At 36.0% G+C, this 15,538-nt stretch overlaps 1 protein-coding gene across 4 annotated transcripts in view; it reads right to left on the minus strand.

The window, feature by feature from the left end:
* The window catches only part of PTPN13 (protein tyrosine phosphatase non-receptor type 13), a 222,244-nt gene that overhangs the window by 47,401 nt on the left and 159,305 nt on the right, over positions 1-15,538 (minus strand). For 3 of the 4 annotated variants that reach the window (XM_023198108.3, XM_023198107.3, XM_023198106.3), the window contains 12 exons: positions 14,792-14,881; positions 14,355-14,462; positions 14,052-14,183; positions 9,939-10,402; positions 8,412-8,543; positions 7,633-7,726; positions 6,596-6,681; positions 5,162-5,321; positions 3,539-3,753; positions 3,323-3,421; positions 1,605-1,969; positions 193-376 (listed from right to left, as the gene is read on the minus strand). In XM_023198108.3, coding sequence (XP_023053876.2) covers positions 193-376; positions 1,605-1,969; positions 3,323-3,421; positions 3,539-3,753; positions 5,162-5,321; positions 6,596-6,681; positions 7,633-7,726; positions 8,412-8,543; positions 9,939-10,402; positions 14,052-14,183; positions 14,355-14,462; positions 14,792-14,881 — 2,129 coding nt within the window. Of the gene's footprint in view, positions 1-192; positions 377-1,604; positions 1,970-3,322; positions 3,422-3,538; positions 3,754-5,161; positions 5,322-6,595; positions 6,682-7,632; positions 7,727-8,396; positions 8,544-9,938; positions 10,403-14,051; positions 14,184-14,354; positions 14,463-14,791; positions 14,882-15,538 lie in introns of all 4 variants that reach the window. The other variant, XM_023198105.2, reaches the window with a different exon arrangement.

The raw sequence follows: 15,538 nt of genomic DNA on the forward strand, positions 1-15,538 counted from the left end.
TACTCAGGTCTTTTTGCTTTATTTCTTAATTTCTCAGCATAGAAACATACCAGATATGTTATCCATTTATTAGACACAGATATGAAGCTATTTTAAACGATAGCTTTTTCCCTAAAGGGAAACTTTATGAACACACCTTCTTTTAAAAAATATGGATTTTTATTTTTTTTAAATATAGAGAAAACAACTTACCAGCTCAAAGTCTTCAAGGTGATTTTCCAAATCATTTTTCAAAGGCGTCCAGTTTTCTTGTCTAGTTTGTTCAGAAATGTGATGTATATGATACTTATCCATCGAATTAGAGGAAGCAGATTCTGATTGGGGTTGATAACTCTGCCCAGGAGCCATATCCGGTGGTAGAGGGGAAGAAGGATTACTACAGAGACAAAGAAGTAAGACTATTTCAGATACATTTCAATGTCAATATGGTAAGTTTGTGCCAGAAACAGAAAATGCTTAACAAATATTCATGTCTGATTTGAACTGAGATCCTAGTTACTTTTTGTATGACTCTGGACTATGAATTTACTCTATATCTGTTAAATGCTAAAATTAACAATAATTTATTCTCTGTCTAGGTTCTTTTTTGTTTTTTTGAGACAGGGTCTCACTCTGTTGCCCTGGCTGGAGTGCAGTGGTAAAATCTCGGTTCACTGCAGCCTCTGCCTCCCAGGGTCAAGTGATTCTCCTGCCACAGCCGCCCGAGTAGCTGGGATTACAGGTGTGTGTCATCATACCCAACTACTTTTTGTATTTTTAGTAGAGATGGGGTTTTGCCATGTTGCCCAGGCTGGTCTCAAACTCCTGAGCTCAAGCAAGCTGCCTGCCTTGGCCTCCCAAAATGCTGGGATTATAGATGTGAGCCATCGCACCGGCCTAGGTTCTATTTTGATGAAGCCCTTTAAATTGCATAAAGTCAGCAAGATAGGTTAAATAGAATTCTTTTGATTTCTAGTTGTTAATTCAAAGCTGAAGCTAATGTTATCAGAAGCTTAATGTGTGTTTCAACATAATAAGGAAAAGAAGAAAGAAGAATAAAAGTCTGATTCCTGTGGTTATTTTGGATAAAATACAAACTTGAACAAATATGTTTGGATGTGGATAGATACAAAGACATAAACAAAGAGTAAAATGTATGAATAATTATGTGATGTATTGATGTCATCTTTCTCTTTGTATGCTTCTATGTTTTCAATCATTTCTTCTTTTCCCCATCTTCTTTGTCTTACCTTTTGCAAACTCTCTGCCCTTATCTCCCCTCTATATTTCTGGTCCCTACTCTCCCACTGTGTTACTGCCTAAATAAGTCTCTTCTGTTTCTGTCTAAGTAGTATGATTAATGGTGAAATACAAATAACTTTCTTAGTTACTAGTAAATATGCTCAAGATGGAAGAAAGACTCAGGCTGACTGACTAGAGAGCTTATTGGTTTGCTAACTAAAACTATCAGTCACAATAGCTAGACATCCAATACAGTCATCCTCTGCCTAACCACTGTGAAGGTCACAGACACACACATTTCATTCTTACAGAAATGCATGTTGCTGCTACTGCTAATAAAAACCACCAGTTGCTTTGAGCTGTTCACATTATATTGATGATACCTGTCCACGAACTCTGGTTTACTGGGAATTTTCTGAGGATAGTAAAACACAGTACAAATGGTATCTTCTTGACTCTTGGGTGATTCATGATGACTCTGTGCCTGTGACACCATGCTGCTTAGAGTCTGATGCAAAGCTGAACTCCAGGTCGAACTTGATATGTTTGTTGGAGCTGTCACTAAGTCATCTTCTCCACTCCCACTGCTGTCACTGTAACTGTCTCTTCTGGATGGGGACTTGCAGTGTTTCTTGCTTTTGTCAGACATTTCATTTTCATCTGAGCTGGTGCTTTGCTCCACACATGATGGCTGAGAAGAGTCTTTACTGCTGTTTGGAAGTACTTGTGCTGGAGACTGAAGTGGGGTCTGTAATGGATACATTTAAAGAGATTTGTGACCATTCTATGAATTTTAGAAGCATTTATTTGAAAATAAACCATTGAACAACTTTCTACTAAAATATGCATTGAATTTTCTAATAAAAGTAATTTATGTTCACTAGAGAAAATAATATATAAAACAGTTAATATTGTATAATTTATATCTTGAGTTAGAACTAGAGTAATATGTATTTTGTCTCATGTTTTCAAAAATTAGGGTTCTATCATAAATATTAAGTCCTTAAATATGCTTTAAAACAATTTTAATACCTGTATAATGGTCCAGTGGATGGCTATACCTTTATTTCTGCCTTCTCCTTTTATTGGACATAGAGTTGTTTCTAGCTTTTCATTATTAATAGAAATCTAGAAGAACCTCTTTGTATGTAAATTTTTACCCGAGTTCCTGTTACTTTGTAATTTTCTATACTGTCAGAATATAGCACATTTTTAATAGGCTATTTAAGTATTTCCAAATTGTTTTCTAAAAACTGATACCAACTTATATGTACATCAAGAGAGTTCCATTCACTTTTTCCTATTTGGTGCCTCAAATCAATGTAGTTTTTTAAAATGCTATTTATAATGCATCTCACAGAAATGTTATTTTCCTATTAATGTTCTCCTAATAGTATTATTTTCCTCTTCCCCCAAAATAAGGGTTAAAACTTCTGGCCCAGATAATCCTGCCTTTCATACCTAGGAGTCACTATTCACTGGTAGCAGAAGGCTATTTTAAGTAGACAGGCCAAAAGCAGTCTTTCTTTAATGAGAACAGTATTCATCTATGTCTATGTAACAATGAAACAGCAATAATGAACATAACGAACTCCACTTTTGTTTAAGAGGCCTTTATCCATTTCTGCACGTAGGCAAGGATAATTTTAGAGCACTGAGGTAATATGCAAAAACAACAATCATGTAGTTTTAAAAAGTAACTCTGGGATCAAAGAAGAAGTATGTAAACAACTATCTATGTTATGTTAAAGATTTATAGGAGCACTGTCACCTGACTAAGGACAAAGAGGTTCCCAACCTCCTTGGGCCCTTGCTGGCACCCAGATGTCTGTGGTCTTCGGTCACCTCTTGATCTCAACCCCCTTCTCTTCCTCTTGCCCTTAACTTAAAAAGAGACTGAAATCTGTACTGACTTAAGATAGTATTTTAGGATGACCATCTTCTCAGTTTGCTGGCTTTCCAAATAAACCTGCTTCTCTTCCTACCAACCCTTGGGTATGAAACCCAGGAGGACAATTCATGATGAAACCACCACAGCTGAATTAGTTAGTTGCTAAGTTGATAGGCTATAAAAATGTAAATTACTTTTCATAAGTCTCACCAAAAGCGCGGTATCAATTTCCGGTAGCACACCAGGTGGAGGTCTGCAGAGAAGCAAGAACACTTCTGGAGCAGTTCCCCTGAGAGCAGATATAACTTCCTGGGGATACCATGAATGACAAATGAAGGTATAGTTAAATCAGCATTATGAAACCATTTTGAAAGGCCAATCCATCTCATCATTAAAAATGCTATACTCCACAAGCTAGGGGCTCACCTGCTGTGATAGTCCTTTCAAAGAGGCTCCATTCACTTTCAAGATAACATCTCCTACATCAATTTTTCCACTTTCTGCTGCTGGCTGTCCAGGAAAGAGCTTTTTAACCCTTACTATGCTGGCATTAATTTGCTCCGGTATAAGATTATCTTCTCGAGAAAAACTGAATCCTAGACCTGAGCTATTTTTCAACAATTTTACCTCAAATGTATTTTCTGGAGAAAAAGACATAAAAAAATTGAGATATTGTTAACATGCTGTGTTTACATATGAACATACAAACATATATACCTCTAGACACATTTTAAAAAGTCTATTTTCCCATATTTACAGCTCTGTATGTACTTACTGCTGAAGCTGTATCCTACAGTCTATTTCCATCATTAAGAAATCTTATCAAGTAACTGCATGAACTAAGCTGTTTGATTAGGAAGGAGAATTCTGAAAGTAGGATTCTGAAAATGGAATTATGCATCAAATTCATGTATTTTAAAAGACACTATGGTCGGGCACAGCGTCTCACGCCTATAACCCCAGTACTTCGAGAGGCCGAAGTAGGAGGGTTGCTTGAACCCAGGAGTTTGAGACCAGCCTGGGCAATACAGTGAGATCCAATCTCTACAAAAGCAAAACAAAACAAAGTATGACAATAGATGAAAAAAAAAAAGGGGGAAATTCCACGGAAGGACAGATATGGGAGAAATTCAGGTATACAGTGTGAGAAAGATGAAAAGAAGAACAAAATAAACGTTAGAGGAGGTTATGTGGAAATAAACTGACATTGTAATATTCTGGGGAGGTGTAATTTAACTTAGATAAATTGCAGTATTTCAATAAATTTCTTATCAGCTAAATAAATTAAAAGAACAATAATGAGAAAATAATTTAAAAACATATTTAAAGTCTTTGCTCATGGTTGATTTGGGGGTTTAAAAAAAAACCAAACTGATTTAAAGAAAGAATGATGGGGCTAGGTGTGGTGGCTCATGTCTGTAATCCCAGCATTTTGGGAGGTTGAGGAGGGCGGATCACCTGAGGTCAGGAGTTCAAGACCAGTTTGGCCAACATGGCAAAACCCCGTCTTTACTAAAAATACAAAAATTAGCCAGGTGTGGTGGTGTGTGCCTATAATCCCAGCTACTCGAGAAGCTGAGCCAGGAGGATAGCTTGAACTCAGGGGTGGAGGTTGCAGTGAGCCAAGATTGCACCACTGCACTCCAGCCTGGGTGACAGAATGAGACTCCGCCTCAAAAAAAAAAAAAAAAAAAACAAAAACAAAAACAAAAAACTAAGGGTCAAGGTTTCACACGGGTTTGAAGGCATCTCAGCATTTGTTTTTATTTTTTTACTTACAAAATTTCATTTTGAATTTTACAACAATTTAAAGGATTTTTAAAAGACCATAATCATGCATGACTTCATTATCCAAAGTCTTGCAGACTCTATCAGCTGCAAATATGTTTCTGTCTTTATTCAGTATGGTGTTATGTCAGATTATTATTTGTCCTTGGCAAGAATAATGAACAAAACTAGGGCATTAACTGTAATCCAAAATGTAAAAATCAAATTTTGAATAGGCGAGGAATAATTTAAAGGTGAGATTGTAGTCTCCCAAGGCCTGACCTTCAGTGACAAAGCTGTAGTCTTTGACCTGAGTTGTTTTCTTCACTTTTTCTGGGCCTTGACCTTGGGCATTCTGATCTGAAAGGGTACACTGTGGGGTTACCGGGATGTGTTCTTTAGATGTTGGAGATTGTCCCTTTTCTAATAACAGATGAACCACCTGGATAAGTAAAATAGCATTTCATTAATTAAGAAGAATGCTAAGAAAATAGATTCATTTTCAGGACTTAACAGTATAAAATCATTTAAAGTAACTACCAAATTTGGTCCACCAAATGAAGAGGGAGAAAAAAAAATACAGAGGAACAAAAGCAAGTGGTTGAAGGTTTCAAAATCAAGTTTTTATTACATTTCTGTATAGGAAGATACATGATTAAAAATAATATATTATAAATATAATACATGTTAGAAATGTATGATAATGGCCAGGTGCAGTGGCTGGCTCATGCTAGTAATCCCAGCACTTTGGGAGGCCAAGGTGGGCAGATCACCTGAGGTTGGAAGTTGGAGACCAGCCTGGCCAACATGGTGAAACCCCATCTCTACTAAATATACAAAAATTAGCCAGGTGTGGTGATGGGTGCCTGTAATCCCAGCTATGTGATAGGCTGAGGCAGGAGAATTGCTTGACTCTGGGAGGCGGAGTTTGCAATGAGCCGAGATCATGCCATTGCATTCCAGCCTGGGTGACAAAAGCAAAACTCCATCTCAAAAAAAAAAAAAAAAAAAAAAGCCAGGTGCGGTGGCTCCTGCCTGTAATCCCAGCACTTTGGTAGGCTGGGGCAAGAAGATCACTTCTTGCCTAGGAGTTCGAGACCAGCATGGGCAACACAGGGAGACCCCCATCTCTACAAGAAATAAAAAATAAACTAGCGAGGCATGGTGGCACACGCCTGTAGTCCCAGCTACTTGGGAGACTGAGGCAGGAGGATCACTTGAGCCCGGGAAGTCAACGTTGCAGTGAGCCACGATAGTACCACTGCACTCCAGCCTAGGCCTCACAGCAAGACCCTGTCTCAAAACAACAACAAAAACTTCCAAAGACCATTATAGATAATTTGGTAAACTCCCTGACTCAAAATGTACTTCAACAAAATAAATTTTATGTTCAGGCTAAAGAATAAGAGTGAAAACCACTAGAAATCAGATGTTTATACAACAAATTTAAAACGCAATTTCCACCCCTCCCCCATCAGATCTCTTTGGTAATGTAAGCGCTAAATATGACATAGAAAGTCAGCTTCCTCAGTAAAAAATGTCTTGTAATACTTGCATTTCAATTTGGAAGGAAAAAACAACTCAGATGGTTATATACATCAGGCTTGGTTTCTTGATTAGCTAACAAATTTAGAGATCTCAGTGAGAACTGATTTTATTCACACATTGTTTTGCTCTTCTAAGGTACTGTAAAAGGTTGGTGTAATGATCTGTTACCTGTCCTGTATTTCTCAGTGTTTCCACAGCTTGCTTATGGGTGGCTCCTTCTAGACTAACTCCATTGACAGCTAGGACGCGATCACCTAAAAATTAGGCAGTTATTTTGAAAGAAACAAATCATAAATAAAAATCCTACATGTTCTTTTAAATCTTATGGCCTTATTTCACATTAATTTGTTTGAGGAGAGACTCAGGCAAACTCTGGAAGAAACTGTGTTACAGAATTTCTTTAATATGTTATTTAATTTATTCCCCAATTTTATGGCTAATGTTAAGTATATTTTATAAACTTTATAAAAATAAGTTTAAATCAAGAGACAAGATAAGTTGAACTATAAATATTTAGAGATTGGAGGAAAGTTCCTAGTTAGTTCTTACGAGAACTGTAGATATCAGGCTGGGTTCAGAGGCTCATGCTTGTAATCCCAACACTTTGGGAGGCCAAGGTGGGGGGGGGGATCACCTGAGGTCAGGAGTTCAAGACCAGCCTGGCCAACATGGTGAAAACCTGTCTTTACTAAAGACACAAAAATTAGTCGGTGGTGTGTGCCTGTAGTCCCAGCTACTTGGGCAGTTGAGGCACAGGAATCACTTGAACCCAGGAGGCGGAGGTTGCAGTGAGCCGAGATCGCACCACTGCACTCCAGCCTGGGTGACAGAGCAAGACTCTGTCTTGAAAAAACAAAACAAAACAAACAAAAAAACAAGTGTAGATGTCAGTGTTTTTACAGCAATTTGCTTCATAGTACGTGTAAAATATGAATGAAAGCACTGTCTAGATATTTTCTTTCCTTTTTAATTTTTTTAACTTCCCACACAATGTTGATGTATAGATATCTTCTGATACTAGAAAATAAGCTGGGAAGAATAGTTTTTGAAATGGCATCAAAGAGTTTCTTAATGCTACAGTTTCATAATTGAGTATGTTCTTATTTCATATTATAAATTTGAAGATCAGTTATCAACTTTATAATTCCTTATCTATTTGCTGTAATATTCATGTATATAATTCCTACATAATATAAACACTATACCTTTGTGAATTCTACCATCAGACTCTGCTGCTCCCTTGGGAATAACAGCTTTCACATAAATGCCACCATGTCTGACACTTGTATTCACACCTCCCTAAAGAGAAAAAGACAAAATAATATTTTATAATATGAAAAATTTTGCACTCTCTTTCAAATCTCAGGCCTAGAAAGAATTCAATTCATCAGCCAAAGCAGTGGCATCCCATCAGCACGTGCTGATGTACAGTATATTCATTAGTATACTAATGAGGGATAGTATCTTCATCAGTATAATTCAAAAATAATTTTGTCAAATAGCCTATGCTCACATTCTAACTATCTTAAAGATATATATATATGTATATTCCTTGGGAACTTCTAATTTTAAGATACTAACATGTTTACAAGGTATTATATATTATGGAGAATATATAGAAATATACAGTCTTTATTTACTAATAATGTAGTTTAGAGATATATAATCTATGCTCACGTAGAAACTGTCAAATATCTACAAAGCATTGCATTAATTTTATAATTAGCAAGTTTTATATTCAGATAAAGCAAGTATTAAATCTATGGAGAAAAAAGTAGTGTTTGTCTAATTTTTTTAAAATCACAGGAAAAAGTGACTAACACAATTTTTTAAAAAGTTTTAAGATATGATTCAATTTTAGGATTCTGGAAATATTTGATGTGTCCCTTTTGATGCAAAATAATTCAGTTAAAAAGTTGACATACAATATAGGCGGCTGGAAATTAAAGAAGAGAAAACATTTGAAAACCTTGTCAAACAGTACCGTGACACTTATCCCCAAGCTGTTATCATTTTTAGCCAGTTCAACCTCAAAGATATCTCCAGGCTTAGGAGGTGATGAAGAAAAAGTTTTAAAATTCATTTTATTGGATGTATTCACTGAGGAGGAAGATTCCTTAACAAAGAAAAACAAACAAAGATTTCTTGTTAGAGTCAAAATGAATTATAATTTTTCTTTTTTATTTATTTTTTAAACCTAGCTCAGGACAAAGCTGACTAGAGTCAAAATGAATTATTACCGAAAGACAAATATGTGTTTTTGGAAAAATTAAGAAAAAGCAAGATATTAAAGGATAGAGTATAGTCAAAGAACATAAAGGTTGGAAGAGATCTTAGAGATCTTCTAGTCCAATGTATTCATATTTTATGGTTGAGGAAACTGATGTCTAGAGATTAAAGAGCTTGCTTCAGGTCAAACTGCTAGATATGGTAGATGGAAGTCTATACAGAACCCAGTTCAAACTTGGCTTTTATATAATCCTGGTCCAATGCTTTTTATATTCCTAAGTTTACAAATTAGTTTTATTTCCTTTAATAATCAATATATATCAAGCAGTAGCTTTTAACTCGAGCCTCTAAAATGAGGTTTCATGCTTACATTACTTATATTTATTAATCCAATAATATAAACATAGGAACAACAGCTAAGCCCTATTCATAAGAGTATAACTCTTATGAGGAATGTTGATTTTTCAGTAAACGAAAGGCATAAGATTTTTTTCTAAAACTGCTTGTGAATTTGGGTTTAAATTTATATCATTTCTAGGAACAAGCTACTCTCTTTCTTCCCTTCCTTCCTTATCTCTCTCCCTCCTCTTCTCCTTTCCTTCCCTTCTTTCTGTTAGGGTCTGGCTCAATCACCTGGGCTTTGGGCTCAAGCGATCCTCCCACCCAGCCTCCCAAGGAGCTAGGACCACAGATACATGCCACCTCGCTTGGATAATTTTTTAAGAAATGTTTTGTAGAGATAGGGTCTCCCTATGTTGCCCAGGCTGATCTTGAACTCCTGGCCTCAAGCAATCCTCCCACCTCTGCTTCCCAAAGTGTTGGGATTATAGATGTGGGTCACTGTGCCCAGCCAGAATGAGCTATTTTCAATGTCGTTATTATCATTCATTCAGAACTTCAGAAGAATTTAGACTATAAACAGTAAATTCAAATGTCCATTATATGAACTATTTAGAAACAATCTTCAGATATTAAAATTCTCTTATTAATATAAACATTAATATGCCAGAGACAACTGGTAAGAAGACAATCATAATCTGCATATTCCTTCTTTGGGTTATTAGACAGCAAGTTTGCAGAGTCATAGCCATTTAAAGTTATCATCCAAAGCTGTGGATTTCTCTGAAAGTTAGAATCAAATGCAGTAGCAATTAGAAGATACAAACTATTTCTTTTTTCCAGAATAATGAAAGCATCTTGTAGATTATTGTGCTCTGTAATGTATTTGCTACTATTTTGCTTTGTTAAATGAGAAAACCAAAATATTAAAATTAAACTATGCCTTTTTTGGTGTTTGATGATCCTGACTGCTGGAGTAAGTGGCTTCATCCATGTCTGAATCTCCACGGTCCGAGTAATCAGTTGCATCAGAAATGCCTGGCTTTTTAGTTTTGCTTTGGTTACTATCAGTGGAAGTCTTTTTCTCAGTGGCTTTGGATATTATAGATGGGGAAGGGCTGCCATGCTGTGATTCCTGCCAGGTTTGGTCACCTAAATGGCTGACAAAGAAACCATTGACCTGGCTCTGAGATAAGCTGGCACTCTCGGTCCTGGAATCTTGAGAACTCAGGCTTCCTTCCCGCAGGCCGCCAGACAGCCCAAAGGAGTTCTCCGAGATGTGCCTCAGGGTACCACGTGACCAGTGGTGATCCTTGGAAGAAGAATCTGTAGCACTGTCTTGCATGTAGGAAGATTTCTTCATGTAGTTTTTCATCCCATTGGTGAGATGCACAGGAGTAGAAGGCACTAAAAGTCAAAATCCATCAATGAGAATAACAAGTTAGTGACACACATGCTTGTGCTTACACACATACACAATGTTTCCTGAAGGTTGTTGGAAGGATTTTATAAGGATGGTACATGCAAAACACCCTTAGGTAATGTGTTTGGTAGACTTTCCTTGCTCTCTCCTTCGGTCATTCTTGTGACAACCTCTATTGAAATGCATACCCTTTTCACCTTAACTCCCCATTTCCATTCTCCAAGACCCACTTCAAACCGGTATCCTCTGTGAAGACTCCACTGATTCCATAGATAATTTCTATTTTCTTAGTATCCAACATAGTTTGTTCTTATTAAATAGTTATTTGCACACTTACTTTATATTGACTTACTAAATTGCATTTTTTGGACTCCAAGTGATTATCATGGAAGGCAACTCCAAATTGCTTATATATAGTTCTTATCAAAAGCCACTTTAGGCCAGGCGCAGTGGCTCATGCCTGTAATCCTATAATCCCAGCACTTTGGGAGGTGGAGGCAGGAAGATCACTTGAGGCCAGGAGTTCGAGACCAGCCTGCCCAACATGGTGAAACCCTGTCTGTACCAAAAACACAACAATTAGCTGGGCATGATGGTGTGCACCTGTAGTCCCAGCTGCTCAGGAAGCTGATGCAGAAGAATCACTTGAACCCGGGAGGCAGAGCCTGAAGTGAGCAGTGATTGTGCCACTGCACTTCAGCCTGGGTGACAGAGCAAGACTGTCTCAAAGAACAAACAAACAAACAAAAAGCCACTTTAGAAAGCTTTCTGAAGACACAAACCACCGAAGGCACGTGTAAAGGAATTAAAGATGGGAATTTATAAGAAATTAAAAGTTTTATGTAGTAATTGACAACAAGGGAAAAATTAAGAGTAATGAGCAACTAGAGAGAAAATATTTCTGACAACAAACAATAAACAAATAATTAGTATCCCTAATATACAAAGAGTTGCTAAAATTCAACAAAGAAGAGGTTTTCAAAACTCCCATGGAACAAGAGATATGTAGACTGGAAATTCAGAGTAAAATACAAATAGTAAATATATGAAGAGACATTCTCAGTATTGCTCAGGGGTCTGCAGTTTAATGCAGTTCTCTACTTATTTGGCTGACAAAAATGAGAATGACTGATAATTTCAAGCACCACTGATGGTATGAGGAGAAAAGCACTGCTATATCTACTTGGTTAGTCTATAAACTGGTAAAACTTTTTGTAGCCCAATTTGGTGGCACTTGTCAAAATTTTAATGTACATACTCTTTTATCTAGTTCCAGGCAACTAACCTCTAGAAATACATACATTTTCAATGGTGTGTTAAAGAGCGTATTTGTTGGAGTAACATTTATAATAGAATTATAGCTAACTTGGATACATAATAATAGAAGAAAAGTTAAATAAGTTTTGATATGCCTATAACATAAATATAATGTTGCATTAAAAAGATATGCATGCACAAAGTAAGTAGTTACAGAATGGTATTTAGAGTATAAAACAGATTTTAAAAAATAAATAGTGTACATACATGTTGTTTTATATACACACACATACACACATCACATATATATCTATTCTACACAGAAGGCTACATGTATGCCAAAAAGTTTCCCTAGGAAATGGGGTAAGGGGACTTTGACTTCTTATTTCATAGGTTTTGCATAAATTGGATTTATTTTTAATAAATGAGTATGTATTCTGTAACTTTAAAAATTAGCAAACAAAAACAAAACTAAAAACCTTCCTCTTTGGTGCCTAACAACAGGGGTAGCTAGAATACACATTGATAATTTTCTAAGTTCTTTTGGGTTTTACCTCTTTTCAAAGTGACACTACAAAATAGTTACATACCATGATAAGATTCACCTACCTTTCTGAAGAAACAATTTCACAGATGTATACTTTTAACATTATGCTTTTAATTTTTATTTAGCATGGACAGAAGAAAACAAACCACACAAAACTCTGCTGAGAAGAAAAGCCTCCTCTGATCCTCATAATAGGTAAAGTTCCTCTGTTATATGCCCTCTTGGTACCTTGGGCTTCTTGTTAACACTTACCATAGTTACAATTAAAAATCTGTCTAGTCAGACAAGAATACTTGCCTCCCCCGATAAAGAGTAAGTTCCATTAGGGCAGAGTTTTTTTGTCTTGCACATCACAGGCACTGAAGAAATGAATGTTGAACATTCAAATGTTGAACAAATGAATAAATTTTCTATAAAACATCTATTGAAAGCATGAGTAAGATGGAAATCCCTTAGAGCTTTATTCAGGGGGCAATACATTTATTCTGAATTCCTATTATCCTTTTGGTTAAAAAATGGTGAATAATGGGACCCAGTGAAAAATTTCTGGTCTTGGCTGCTTTAAACTTAGAAGCATGTTATAACATTTCCAACTGCAGTTGTCTTACTTTGCCTAATGTGACTAAATTATAATTAGATTATATAAGGCTCCTGTGGGCAGTGGTGGTATCTTCTATTTCTCTTCTATCCATTGTGTTCGCTCACAGTAAACAAGTGTGTAACATATTATTTATATATGTACATTTACAGACATACAAAATGCATATAATATTCAGTAAGAAGAAACCATAGTCAAAATGACTCATCTATATTTTAATAAGATTTTGTCACAACATACAATATGTTCATGTTTTTCATCTTCTATTTTATCGTAAGAATCCAAAGCTATGTCTAAAATTCACTATCTAAAATTGTTTTTCAGCTAATTTTTTTTTACTAATTCTTTTATGTATTTCCCAGTATCTTTGGCATGAAGGTAACTTACTTATATCTAGCACTTCAACGTTTTCATTGTATTGAAAAACAATATTAATGACAGCTAAAATTCACACTTAAATGCTTCATATGCACCAGGCAATGTGCTTATTCTTTACATGCATTATCTCAATTAATTTTCATAATCTATAGGATAATCATGCTTATAGTCACCATTTGATATATGAGCACAGTGAGACTTAGAAGGTTCATGTGATTTGCTCAAGGTGTACAGCTTTAGGTGGTAGAGACAGAATCTGACCCTGGATTCTGTAACCCTCTCTGTTTCCCACTGCACTGTTCTATGCCACAGGGGCTATGTGTGCTTCTTCCACAAATACTGTGCTACCGCTTGATCCTCGTAACAAATAACTCTGTGCAAGGCAGACAAAGCAGGACAAAGATCACTGTCTACTCTTTAAGTAAAAACAAAAGAAAACTATGGCTCAAGAAGACTTAAGTCATACAGCTAATAAAAGGCACAGGTGAAGCTCAAATGCTGGTCATCTGATCTTCATCAAGTGCTTTGTCTCTAAACTGCTAAAGACTGGAATAATGAGATAAAATGATATACTCTTGTTTTAAAATTTCTGGGTTTTGGTGGTTGTTCTTTCCTTTTCATAATCTGGTTCAGGACAGGACTTTATATATAACTGTTATGTAATATTAACTACACAATGATAAATGACTCTATCTCTGATTTGAGAAAAGGAGATGGAACACACGAAATAATCAGAGTTCACTTAAGTTGCATCAATTTTGTACACAATGAATCCACTTTTGTGCAAATACCACTAACAAGGAATGAGACAGAAAAGTGACACAGAATACATAAGAGACATTCACAACATTACCTTTGGATATCTTTTCTTTTGGCTGAGAGATAACAAGTGTCACATCTTCAGGTGCATTTTGCAAAATTTCAATTGCAGCATGGTGGCTGACTCCCTCCAGACTCACACTATTCACAGATATCAAACGGTCTCCTGTACAAATAGAGAATCCAGTATTTTCAACAACAAAGATACATTTATTCTGAATCTTAGAAATATCATCTCTTTCTCAATATTTTTGTTTGGCCTAAGTTCCATTTTCTCCACCCGTGCAAATTTATGCCTGTCAGAAAATACTTAGAGAATTACCAAAATGTAAAGTACCTGGCTTCAAGCATCCATCCAAGTCAGCTGGTCCTCCAGGGGTAATTGAACTGATAAATATGCCTAGGTCCAGTCTTCCCATCTTTTCCCCACCAATAATTTGAAATCCTGTAAAACAACACATTTAAAAAAGAGTTTCATATTGCTGCTTTCAAAGACTAATGATTAGCCTGCCTGAAACACAGAAATGTGGGGACTGTTGATATCAAATGATTAATAAGTAACACATATTAAATTTTGTGGAAGTATTTCTTGTAGGCATCTCATATTTGGCATTTGGTGGACTGGGCGGGTAGGGTGATGGGCTTGTGAGTGGGCAGCCAGTCAGTATCTTGAGATCAGAAGTGAGCTGGTGCTGCAATGCCAATGCTATGCTATAGACTTTTCCTCTGAATCCTCAAGAATCATAGACCTTTAAGAATCTCACAGTGACTTACCCAAGCCATACTTTGCATCTTTTTTCAGGTTCACCAGGGTGATCTCCCTTTCTGGTGAAGACACTATGCTCCATCTTTTGTGTAGCACATCTATTGGGAATTTATAATTTAAAAATAAATATAACATGCTCAGGCATTAAGACTGTCAGTTTGTTTTAACAATTTAAATGTTAACTAAGTATGTTAATTGCTTAGTCACTTAAACATGTATTTTAAGTTTACTGATACTCATATATTTTAAGTTTACTGATACTGTTAACATTTTATATTTTTATAGTGATTTATGATTTATAAAATGACTACATATTACATTTACTCTTCATAAGCTATCCTTTTGAAATAAGTATATTTCAGTTACAAATGATTAAATAAACCTCAATAGGTTAAATGATTTGCACAAATTTACTCAGCTAGCACAGGAAAGAGCTGAACTTTTCAATTTAGGTTTTCTGTCTGTTACACCACAATCGACTCCCTGAATTTGACAGTGCTCAATATATTAAAACATTCCTTCTAATTAATGGTTGACACTTAAATTTATAATTAGTAAAATATTCTTAATAGGTTCTTGAGTCAAATAGCAAGAAGAAACTAGACTTCTTTTTTTTTTTTTTTTTTTTTTGAGACAGAGTCTTGCTCTGCTGCTCAGGATAAGTGTAGTGGCATAGTCACAGCTCACTGTAGCCTTGACTCCTGGGCTCAAGCAGATCCTCCCACCCCAGCTTCCTGAATAGCTAGTATGACAGG

Source organism: Piliocolobus tephrosceles, chromosome 3 (genome assembly GCF_002776525.5).
Source record: "Piliocolobus tephrosceles isolate RC106 chromosome 3, ASM277652v3, whole genome shotgun sequence".
NCBI classification, from domain to species: Eukaryota; Metazoa; Chordata; class Mammalia; order Primates; family Cercopithecidae; genus Piliocolobus; species Piliocolobus tephrosceles.